Source organism: Engystomops pustulosus, chromosome 2 (assembly GCF_040894005.1).
Source record: "Engystomops pustulosus chromosome 2, aEngPut4.maternal, whole genome shotgun sequence".
Taxonomy (NCBI): domain Eukaryota; kingdom Metazoa; phylum Chordata; class Amphibia; order Anura; family Leptodactylidae; genus Engystomops; species Engystomops pustulosus.
The window spans coordinates 148,758,985-148,771,516 of record NC_092412.1 but is presented as its reverse complement, the minus strand read 5'-3'; the positions used below and the strand labels follow the sequence as shown (position 1 = coordinate 148,771,516).

The following is a 12,532-nucleotide window of genomic DNA, read 5'->3' as shown; positions in this document are numbered from 1 at the left end:
TTTCGGTTCTGTTCACTGCATGTTGAATGGTCGGTGTTGGCCTTTCACCAGTCTATGGGTGGCCTATTATGAGGATGGACCAACAATATAATTTTCGTGGAAAGCCTTTTTAATTAATAAACTTTGACACTACATATAAATTGTTTTCCAGGTCTGTAATATTGTGGCAGGTCAGAGATGCATCAAGAAGCTGACTGATAACCAAACCTCCACTATGATCAAAGCAACAGCCAGGTCTGCACCTGACAGACAGGAAGAGATCAGCCGGCTGGTGGGTGATGTGACTTTGATTCCTTCCTTTATTCAAAATTTTATTTCCTTTTTTTTTTTTTTTTTAATCTAGAGCATGACCTAAGTGTTATGCCAAATTGCAAAAATCAATATTGCAGATTATTATGGTACATTTGTATCTACTTTGTTAACCCTTTCGCAACTGCCTATGGCTACAGCGGTCATATTTGCACATGCACCATGCAGATAGCATGTGTATACACATCATGACATTGCCCAACTTTAAACTGTATCTGACCAATGGCACCTAGAAACACAATTCTGGTGTCATGTCAAACCCTTGCCATACAGCTATACGGCTATATATGTCCTATTTGCACATAGCCTGTGCAGAACGGATGTTTATAAACATTATGACAGTGGCCAACTTCAAACAGGAATAAAATTCTATTGATTTATGTAAGAACATGGTGATGGATTGACACTGTACATATATGTTTAGAGGAAGAATGTACTTTTGCAAAGTGTATTCTGAAACTTCGTCTGCTCTCTGCCTTCGGCTGACAGGATGGAGAGGAGATCACTTCATACGATCATATGTCCTCAACTGTGGCACCTAGAAACACTATTAAAAAGAATCTACCCTTTAATATCATGATTGTGTTTCTCTAGGAAACAAAACTGGAGATATCCACTATTAAAGTTGGTCTTGAATGGAGTTCTGTATTTAAAAATATTTTTTTTACTGTAACTTTAAGGACGTACATACGCCCCCCTTAGACCGGCAATGGCCACAAGGAGTGCAATGACCACACACGTGCTGCGCCATACCGCTCCGTACATGGGAAAAACATAGGACTTGTCCTATCTTTCCCTGTGTTAAGGGCCATACGATGATGCCGACGTATGCCCGCTTGGCCTTAGCCGTGTGGGCATACATTAGTGTGAATTTGGTGATTGTATATCTGTAGTTTTGTTTCACCTAGAAACATGATTATATCAAAGGGGAGATTTTCTTGATCTGGAAGGTGTCAATCTGCTTGATATAACCTAGTTATTAGGTAGTATTCTGCTGATAGATTTTCTTTAAAACAGAAACGCCTTTAAATAATTTTATGCATTTCTTTGTATTAACAGATGAAGAATGCAAGCTACAATTTGGATCCGTACATCCAAGAATTTGGAATCAAAGTTAAAGATGACATGACAGAGGTTACAGGAAGGGTCCTTCCAGCACCCATATTGCAGTATGGAGGAAGAGTAAGACAACAAACCTTTTACAGCTGGTTTTATATACCGGTATTTTTTTTATAAAGCATTATTTCCTTATCGGTTTCTGTATTCTAGACTATCGTGTTTTTTAAGCTGTTCAAACATTTTCCAATTGAAAAGCAAGACATCTGTTTATTGTGTGTTTTATTTTCCTAGAACAGAGCAATTGCAACACCAAACCAGGGTGTGTGGGACATGAGAGGAAAGCAGTTCTACAACGGCATTGAAATTAAAGTTTGGGCAATCGCTTGCTTTGCTCCGCAAAAACAATGTAGAGAGGAAGTGCTTAAGTAAGTTCTTTCACATAGGAAACATCTCATGTATGTTTTCACTATATGGAAAAATCAGAAGAAAATATTTTGTTTAAGATACTAATTGGAACGTTTAGGGTTCCACACACTAGTCTTTCAGCTTTTGCATGGATACAATGGTATACCTCCACCCTCCCAAAAATGGAAAAAATACATATGATTCTTGGTGGTTTTCATGATGTGTAGTGAAAAAAGGCCACGGCCCTAAATACAGAGTAGACTACTAAATGCTTTCTAGGTAGTTTTTTCAATATTTCACCAAAGAATGATACAGCGCTGACTAGTTAAATGACTGATTTGGTTAGAAGGATATAATCCATAGTTCTAGTGTATATGCTTCAGTAGCCTAAATTAACTGAAAAACTTTCAGGATGTATTTCGAGCTGTATAGGTAGTTTCAGAGCGTACATAAGGATGACCTGAGGAGTCTGTAACAAGCTTGGATACATTGTAGCGATGCCTGCTATCCAATTGTAAAAACAAGGGGCAAGAAATGCCTTGTTGTAGGTTCATGTTAACATAAGAAAAATACATTAGAGCAGGGGTCGGGAACCTTTTTGGCTGAAAGAGCCATGAACACCACATATTTTAACATGTAATTCTGTGAGAGCCATACAATATGCACATGCCCCCAGTAAATAGCCAGAGCAAATGCCCCCAGTAAATAGGTAGCAACATAACATGCCCCCCAGTAAATAGCCTCAGCACATGACCCCTAGTAGATAGGTAGCCTTAGCACATGACCCTCAGTAGATAGGTAGCCTCAGCACATGCCCCCCAGTATATAGGTAGCCACAGCACATGCCCCCCAGTATATAGGTAGCCACAGCACATGCCCCCCAGTATATTGGTAACCATGGCACATGCCCCCCCAGTAGATAGGTAACGCCGATCTCTATTAATCAATGATTAGTCTGAGAGCCATATGCAGCCATCAAAAGAGCCACATCTGGCTCCCGAGCCATAGGTTCCCTACCCCTGCATTAGAGGATTAATGTCGGCATTTCTTTGTGATTTTATAATATCCTTTAATCCGCATTGATTAAAAGTTATCTTTTATCACATACTCGCCAATTATATTTAGTTCATGTTAACATAACAGTAGTAGATTTCTGGACATATGAATAAAAAAACATATTACAAGAAAATTGGTTTTATTTCAGTCATGGCTAATTCTTATGGTAGTCACAGGAGAGAATGCTCACCCTCCCTTTCCCAGCTGTCAGAATAATGTACTTTCATTAGTAATCCCACTAGCTCTTACACCTCCAGTTGTGTTTAATAAAGTAACTCATTCCTTCAACGATGGTAGTTGCAGTAGCCCCTGCTCCCCCATCAGTAGTAGAGCATGTCAGAAAAACATGTTGTTAACAGGTGCTTTACAAAGCTTTATGCATCAAATTTTGGTAGCAGATACTCATGCAGAAATATCAAACAGCAATCATATATGATGGTTACTGGGGCACATTTACTTACCTGATCCTGTCATGATCCCCGCTGAGCGATATCCGACGATAATGCTTTCTGCCACGATTCACAAAGATCGTTCACCGGATATCCTGCATGTATCGCTTCTCCGCTCAGGTCCGCCGGAGTTTTCCTTCTTCCCGGTGTATGCAAGTGCATGTCTTGCAACATAATTTTTAACTTAATCCCATGGTTTGGCCGAATCTGTCGGATCGTCCGACGGCCCGCCCCCCGCTTTGTGTTGCATGAAAGCCGTCGCGATTGCACCAAAATCCAATCGCGTGTGACACAATTGCCTGCCAAATACCTGTCCCAGCGGAGCGATCCCCAAAAACGTAGGAAAAAATCAGACGGAAATGCGATCCGTGGACCCTTGGTAAGTAAGCCCCACTGTGTGCTTTTCAGAACTTCATGCTGCATATTTATATGCCTTCTATTTCTAAATAGCTTATGAATAAGTGAGTGGCAGTTTGAAAATTTTGGACAGGATGATGTTCATTTTTAAGTTTGTCTTGGTTACTAAAAGTGGATATCACTACTGACGTCACTTAGTGCTGTATAAACTGTAAAGAACAGCTGCCACAGCTGGGATAGGAGGAGTGGGTTAATTGAATCCTTTTTTATTTTTCCAATTTTTTTTGGTAACAGAATGTAGTGTTATAAAAATACATTGGAAAACCCCATTTAAGGACCTCATACATCAGCTGCTTGCAGTGGCTATACTGTACTGGAACAAGTAGAACTCTGTACAGTGTAGTGGTCTTGGAAGGTATTGCATGTCTTTCACTTTGTGAGGAGCTGTGTTAGTCCCAGTACAAAGAGGTTGCCGGAGAACACTGAAGGAGTGTATTTAAAAATTGTCTATTAAAAATTTCCAGGAATTTTACTGACCAGCTGAGGAAGATCTCAAAGGATGCTGGGATGCCCATCCAGGGTCAACCATGTTTCTGTAAATACGCGCAGGGCGCGGACAGTGTGGAGCCGATGTTCAGACACCTCAAGAATACATATTCTGGTCTGCAGCTTATTATAGTCATACTGCCAGGAAAAACTCCTGTATATGGTAAGAAGGAAGACCTGTCCATGTCCTACAAACAGACTTGGTATAATTAATAGATTGTCTAAAAAATATAGGTTTATTTATTTTAGCTTGTAAAGTTAGCTGTACAGAAAGAGGCTCAGTGATTGAACACGGAGTTGAATACTATACACTTTTCTAAAACTCAGCACTTTATGGTGATAATTTAATTTTTTTTTTTTTTTTTAAACCATAACTTCCAGCTGAAGTGAAACGCGTGGGAGACACTCTTCTTGGCATGGCAACCCAGTGTGTCCAGGTGAAAAATGTTGTCAAGACATCCCCACAGACCCTAAGCAATTTGTGCCTAAAGATCAATGTAAAACTAGGTGGAATCAACAACATATTAGTGCCTCATCAACGGTATGTTTTTTACTTGCTAAAACCTACTCCATATTGGATGCTATTGTGAGACAATGTGGTCTTATCTGTGGTCCCTCACTTGAGCATTAACACTTGGCTGTCTGTTTACGCTCAAATGCGAGTAGTTCCCCGTTTACCTCTTTATCAGAAATTTGTCACATTAATACATTTGGTTTTTAATTACACAAATGTCCTAATGTCTTTACTGCATTAATAACTGGCATGATGGTCATCTTTGAGTCATTTTGGATAAGCATATTTAAGTGTGTATTGTTTCCCTTGTGACAGCTCAGCGGTCTTCCAGCAGCCAGTCATTTTCCTTGGAGCAGATGTTACGCACCCGCCAGCTGGTGATGGAAAGAAGCCCTCAATTACGGCTGTGAGCAACAAAGCAATATATTTTTATATGATGAAATATTTGATGTATACTAAGAAAAAACTGAGCAGTATCTTACTTTTTATGCGATACAGGTTGTAGGTAGCATGGATGCTCATCCAAGCAGATACTGTGCAACAGTAAGAGTACAGCGTCCTCGGCAGGAGATCATTGAGGACCTTTCATACATGGTGAGGGAACTCCTCATCCAATTTTACAAGTCTACGCGTTTTAAACCTACTAGGATCATCTTTTATCGAGATGGGGTGCCAGAAGGACAGCTCCCTCAGGTAGTTACATGGCCAGTATTGGAATAATTTTACTTGGTTTCCAGGTGTAGTTCATGGTACTTTTTTTCCCCAAAAAAACTTTATTTGTGCTCCTTTAGATTCTGCATTACGAGCTGCTGGCCATCAGGGATGCGTGTATCAAATTGGAGAAGGACTACCAGCCTGGCATAACTTACATTGTTGTACAGAAGCGGCACCACACACGCCTGTTTTGTGCTGATCGCAGTGAGCGGGTATGTGGTGCCTTCCAATGCTTTTTATATTTGTTTATGTATTCAACTCCATGTTTCTCCATGCTGATTTTCAGTCTTTCAAAAAAAACATGCTGTAGGATGTACATGATACCATTATTATAATCCATTAGAAATGTTTAGTCATTATTGTCTGTCATATGGTTTTGTTTTTTTTTTCTGTACAGATTGGGAAAAGTGGTAACATTCCGGCAGGGACAACTGTTGACACCAACATCACACATCCATTTGAGTTTGATTTCTATCTGTGCAGTCATGCGGGTATCCAGGTAAAATGCTGCTAGTTTATCCTCAACTCTGTAACACACTTATTAAAAGTATTCTTTGCAGCATGTTTTCTAAAACTTTTGCAAAGCACTATATGCATAAATTCTGTAAATGTGTTTCTTCTCTAGGGCTTCTTAAACCTTTATTCAACACTACACCAAAAACATTATGTTTATGGGATTGTGCCTTATGGACAATGTTTGTCCTTATGTTTATCCAGCCTGTTAAAGAATATTGCCATGACGTCCAAATAGTGTGTCTGGTGTTTTTTTGCATCTTATAACCAAAAGGCACAAGCAAATATTTTTTTGTCTTATCATCTTTGCAGGGCACCAGCCGTCCTTCACATTACTATGTTCTATGGGATGATAACAGATTCACTGCTGATGAGCTTCAAATCCTCACGTACCAGTTGTGTCACACATATGTGCGCTGCACACGTTCTGTATCTATACCGGCTCCTGCTTATTATGCTCGACTGGTTGCATTCAGAGCACGGTATCACCTAGTAGACAAGGAACATGACAGGTGTGTGTTAAATTCGATTTACTTTTTTTAAGCTCAGGTGGGGGTAAGGAGAGGTAAAACTGTTATGTTTACAAAAAGAAACTCCTTTTGGTCAGACACACTACGGAAGATTTATCAATCTGTGCCGGGCACCACATTAATTAAGGGTTTTAGTCCATTTTTAGGCTGAAAGGGGGTGTGGCCTAGCCCGGGCACCAGAAAATAGAGTCCTTAACTAGATCAACTAATAGCAGCAGCATATATCTAGCGCACAATAAGACTGTGGAGTGCACTGGTCTATTAGCCAACACTTTAAATTACCCACACTGTGTCTTCCATTTAGGTAGTTGCTAAATTTAAATCTTGACTTAGCCTCTTTTACCTTACAGCACTGTCAAAGCATTGTATATATAATAGGATCTTCTTAAAAGGCTCCTGTGTTTTAACTAGTAATTTGTATTAATTAGCATTTGCCATGTTAATTTTCTTTGACTGTAGGAAAGAAGGTAAACCTTTTATTGATCTCCAAATCGTCTGTATTTTGTAGTTTGCACATTTATTCTGTGTTAGAATTAGACCTCATGCACATGACAACACACACTTTTTTTTTTTTAACTATTTATTTTTACCTCTGAAATGCCATTACTTAAAGAGGACCTGTCACCCATATATCGGGCACTAAAAGCTACTTACTAAAGTAAGCAGCTCCTAGTGCTTGAACAAACACCGCAGTGTTAAGAGTGATAGCGTTATCGGAAACATCAGAGGTACAAAGGTGCTGCCTCTTCCCCAGACCGCCCGCTCGCTCCATAGGCCGGCGGTGACATCGCCCCAACCCACGCTCCCTCATGAATACATCGGACAGTTTTTTTTTTTTTTAAGTTCAAACTTTATTGTACAAAATATTAAAAATGACACGCAAACATCTACATGCAAATGCCAAAATTCGAAAATTTAAATTTCACCTTTGATATCATTGACGGGTTATTAAAAATTACCCACAAACTTCTTCATATAAGTGCCAAAGTTCAAAAATTCACATTCCACATATGATATTTTTGACATTATTTGCGTGTATACACAAGCAATTTCATATCCCCTACCTCCCCGCCCTCCTCCCTCGTTGATCCGCTGGAGATAAAAGAAAAGAGGAAAAAAAAAAGGAGGAAGTAAAGCCCCCATTATTCCCATTTTGTCCATATCTTTTCCCATTTTTCCAGAGCTCCATTTTTTCCTTGATATATTCTTCTCAAAGTTTTTGATACGAAGTGTACAGCTATGCCAAGCTTCAATCGAAGGAGGGTTTTCCGAACCCCATTTTTGTGCTAAACAGACACAGGCCAAGTTCATTAATCTAAGAATTAATCTGCCATATTTCCTTTCTATATCTGGATTCTCAATTAATCCAAATATGGCGGTTTGAAAGGACCTAGTTAGATTAATTTCTATCCTACAAGAAATATACCCAAAAATTCCTTCGCAAAATTCCCCTATTATCTGACAACCCCAAACCAAGTGATAAAAATCAGCATCCAAAGCCCTACATTTCCAGCATCTGGAGTTTTATTTTACCCCCATTTTAGACAAGCTTAGTGGCGTGTAATAAATCTGATGCACAATCTTAAAGTGAATAATCCTATGATTAGCATTAATTGACCCTTTTTTTGTGTTTTTGTGAATTTTTTTTCCAATCTACTCCTTCAATATTACCTATCGCTCTTTCCCATTTATTTTTAGCCTTACATTTTTCCATCTGTGATACCCCAGCTACCACGTGTCTGTATATTTTTGAGACCAACTTCCTATTGGTCCCTCCCTTTACAATCAACTAAAGTCCTGCATGTGTTTCAAATTTTACCATTAACCTACGCGCATCCTCTTTTAAGGCATGTGAAAGTTGCAAATAACGAATCCAATCTTTATCTCTTAGACCAGTGGTGGCGAACCTATGGCATGGGTGCCAGAGGTGGCACTCAGAGCCCTCTCTATGGGCACACAAGTCATGGACAAAGATCAGCACAGAGGACTCAAAGAATCTTTGATCATCTTATTTCAACTGTATTGGTGTCCTTAGGAGCCGATACGATGAATGTTGTGACAGAGCAGGGAGCAATAACTTACTTCTTAAATAGCTGTGTTGGCACTTTGCGATAAATAAGTGGACTTTGGTTGTAGTTTGGGCACTCGGTCCCTGATAGGTTTGCCATCACTGTCTTAGACCATACGTATCCCGTAGTCTGCTAAATGATTTTACCCTATCGTCCTCCCATATCTGTGCTACCTGTCTAATCCCCAAGTTCCCCCAAAATGTTCTATCCGGTATTTTGTCTGCTTCTATTAATTTCCTATTGAACCAGATGGGGGTCTCTCCAGTAAAGCCAACAATATTTAAGAGTTCCTTATATATCTTCCAGGATTTTGTTATTGCTCCACAAAGTGCCCATCTATTAAAAGGACATTAAAAACATCGGACTGTTTGGCGAGCGGTTTACATTGTACTTCGCCGCAGTGTTAGAGAGCGTTACCAGAGGTTTACGGTGACGCTATCCTTCTAACCCATGCAGCGTTTGTTTAAGCACTAGGAGCTGCTTACTTTAGTAAGCAGCTCCTAGTGCCTGATTTATGGGTGACATGTCCTCTTTAATATCATTGGGTGACGCAGCACCATGGGCATAGGCCCATCCACTAGGAGGCTGCTGTAAGGTTTAACAACAATGTTGACTTCTCCCAGATAAGACATTCACTCTTATTTAGACGGTAGACTAATCCCCACCACCACTAAGCTGATTCTGCAGCCAAAGTTGCAGTAAAACCAATATGATTGAGAGTGTGGTAAAGGGGTAACCCAGCGAGTTCCTGAAGACATCCGTCAGTATGCTATCCTTCTCAATTCCATCATATTCCAGCTTACATATGGCTTTGTACTTTTAGACCGACTCCTACTGATCGGGTCCATATGTTATGCCTAACAACAGACTCCTCATCTTCTCCCGTCATAATGTGGCTGTGGTACCGAGATCCAGTTCCGCTATACACAGGTCTGCCAGTACACCTTTCTCCGCTGTACCTTTGCCCAGGTTGTCATCCATTTTATTCCAGCTGGGGTACATGTTGTCCATCCACTCATCTGGTGTACCAATCATCTTTCCACTGGGGCACTCCATGGGGAGTCTCTCTGGCCATGAAATTACCTTTCCAATTTAGTTCCCTGCTACCACTGGGCCTAAGTGCTTTGAAACTTGGTTTCATGTGTCATGATCTAGGTCTCCACTACCGTTGACCGTCTTTCACAGCTCTCAGAGGTGTTCCCTTGCAACATAGCCTCTGGCTTTGCTCTTGTGGGGCCTTATCCTTTTTCCTTCTCGTTTCAGCAAAGCCCATTAACAAGGACAGAGAACATTGGGCTTGCCTATTCCATCTCTTACGATATTGCTATAACTTTAACCCTTTCCATCGGACTGCCACTCTAAAACTTCAGCTCAAAAACCCTCAATACTGATCTAGTCTCGGTCTTTCATCTCAACTGGCCTTCACTCTGGCCTCAAACATTATCCAATACAGGTCTCAGGGCTGATAAGTAATCTTGTCTACCCACCTTCACTCTTCATTGGTTAATCATGACCTCCCAAGATAGTATTGATGTTGTGTCGACTGCCCTTAGCACTTCTTTTTTGCCAGCTTAGGCAGGGTTGTCCCTATCATGGTTTCTGTCAAGGTTCACACCTTAGTTTCTCTAGTCCATCGAACCCCTCAGTCTAATTGTCATCCTACAGTCTTGGGATACCCCTATCTCCTAGGATGATCCAACTGTCTGTTTACAGGGTAGTTTCCGATGTTCCTCTGTACCATGGTGGGGGTCGAGTAAGACGTTAATTATGATGATCGCTCTCTTAGAAGTCACTAGCCTAGCCTCAACGACAAAGGCCCTTTCCCTGGAAACCGCTTATAGCACCATAAGCATTCTTCCTGGTCCCAGAGTTTTAGCAACTCTGTAAAGCTTACAGTATTGATCAGAGTTTTGGTGCATGGACACCATTCAAGGAAGCCATGCAAGTATCACAGCGACCCTTCTGATTATCCTGTCTCCCCTTTCCTTATCTTCGGGCCTCTCTTCTGCAGATACTGGTATGCTAATTTCCTGGAGTTGGAGACCATTAGTAGCTGGCTCTGTTACTTGTCTCCTTTTTTTCTGCAAGTTACCCTTGACATAGACAATTGACTCCAGCAAGGACTTGCTACTGGGTTGCTGAAGGGTAGTTCTGTGGCTGTCCTCCTCCTTCTAATCAGACCTTCCATCTTCCCTTTAGGGAATGTTCTGCATCTCCTGCTTTTTCCATTTAATGAGAAAGTACTTTGCACTCAAATGCAATGCAATCTTCTTGAATTCAAGAAAATGATATTTTCATTTGACTTTCAGTATGCAATCCTGCTGTTCCACTGACGCACACCACGCTTATCTCATCATCTCTTACAAAGGCAATCCGTTTTTGATGAAGTTCATTTGATTTGACCAAAACGTTAATTCTGAATTGCATACTAAAAGTCAAATGTAAATATCATTTTCTTGAATTAAAGAAGATTGCTACTTTCTTATTAAATGCGATTAGGGATGGTTCCCTAACTTGTGCGCCAATTTGAACCATATACAACCAGGAGTCACGTGTATTCAACCATTCCTTCTTTTTAGATTTGTGGAGTTTGGCCTTATCATTGTTACTCCAGACACCCTCTTAATAGCTGTGTCTGTCCCACTGTCCCTTTTGATGGATTAAGCCCTTGCAATAGAGCTGCAAATAGAAACTTTATTAAAGGTTATGTCTCACTGGTATGGTCCCTGGGTTTTGTAGCTGCTCAGCTCTCCATGTTCTTAGAGGCAACCTAGGCTTTGTTATAGACCTAGTTGTGCTGTATTGGAGAAATACACTGTGCCTGGTTTTCTATACACAGTAGTATTTATTTCCTTGAACACTGCCCTGCAGTTTCTCACTGGTTCAGGCTTGATGCCTACCAAATGGGGTCATAGCTTGCCTAGCCATTTTGCTCTGCCCTGGTTTTTAACAATGGTTCTATCCATCTAGTGTGGGCAGTGCTGTTTAACCACCATATTTGCAAGTGTCTTGTCTGGCTAAAGCAGGTATCTCTTTTGCTTTTCCTGTTGAATTCCTCCTCTTTGAGATATTCTATTCCTCTGCCCTTTGGCCTTTATTCCTAAGTCTGGGGAAGGTCCATGGTACTTTTCATCCATGAGCCTTAGATCACTTGTTTCTACAGCCTCTGGTGAAGGGAAAACCTCTTCTGTTGATCCTTCTACTTTGTCCCACATGACTATGGGTTTCTGGCCTTTGGACCAGTTTATACTCCAATTTTCCCTGTGGTTGAGTGGGTAGTTGGTTCTCTGTGTTCATTGAGTCCTTGCTTCTCCCTGGTCCATGATTCATCCAAAATTCTTGCATCCATCAAAATCAAGGATTGATGTTCTCCTCACGGTTGTCCTAGCAGGACAGTTGGGGGCCTATGGTAAGTACAAAAATCCAATTTTTGTAGAAGTGTATGGGACTACAGCAACATTTAAAAAAAAAAAACAAGAAAAAAAAAGCATGACTTTGACTTTTTTTGGGCACTGCATTAGGCTTAGGCTTTGACTTGCAAGTTCCTTTACCTTTACATGACCAACGTTTATTGGTCCCTGAACGTCCAGGCTTGAAGTTCTGTTTGGCTTTTCTTTAAATGAAAATCTGTTTGGAAGAGCTTCATAACAATTTTTACTTATTTTTTTTTCATGACATGTGAGATGCCGCTGTACCAGCATGTGCTTAGTCTACTTGATCCATACAAATAGCTTAACACTATTCAGGGCTATGTGCTGTGGATCCCTCCTTGGACCGGAGTTAATAGTGCTGCAAAACAGATTTGATCCAGTACAGAAATACCCAAGTTATTATGGTTATGATTAAGAGCGTGATATTTTTAAATAAAGTTATCTTAAATAACTGGAGCATTTTGGTGCTGTACCAATCTACTGTTTTGCTGCTCAGTCTCCTTGATACATTCTTCCTCTACTCCCCAAACATCCAGCTTCCTCCCCCCCCCCCCCCCCATCAGCTCACCATAGCAAGCTC

The 12,532-nt window shown here is 40.6% G+C and overlaps 1 protein-coding gene across 1 annotated transcript in view; it reads left to right on the top strand.

Moving 5' to 3' along the window:
• The window catches only part of LOC140118661 (protein argonaute-1), a 46,888-nt gene that overhangs the window by 23,406 nt on the left and 10,950 nt on the right, over positions 1-12,532 (top strand). The window contains exons 9-18 of the mRNA XM_072136837.1: positions 152-271; positions 1,369-1,491; positions 1,660-1,793; positions 4,160-4,344; positions 4,563-4,722; positions 5,011-5,101; positions 5,194-5,388; positions 5,487-5,621; positions 5,807-5,908; positions 6,235-6,434. Of these exons, the coding sequence (XP_071992938.1) occupies positions 152-271; positions 1,369-1,491; positions 1,660-1,793; positions 4,160-4,344; positions 4,563-4,722; positions 5,011-5,101; positions 5,194-5,388; positions 5,487-5,621; positions 5,807-5,908; positions 6,235-6,434 (1,445 nt within the window). The remainder of the gene's footprint in view (positions 1-151; positions 272-1,368; positions 1,492-1,659; positions 1,794-4,159; positions 4,345-4,562; positions 4,723-5,010; positions 5,102-5,193; positions 5,389-5,486; positions 5,622-5,806; positions 5,909-6,234; positions 6,435-12,532) is intronic.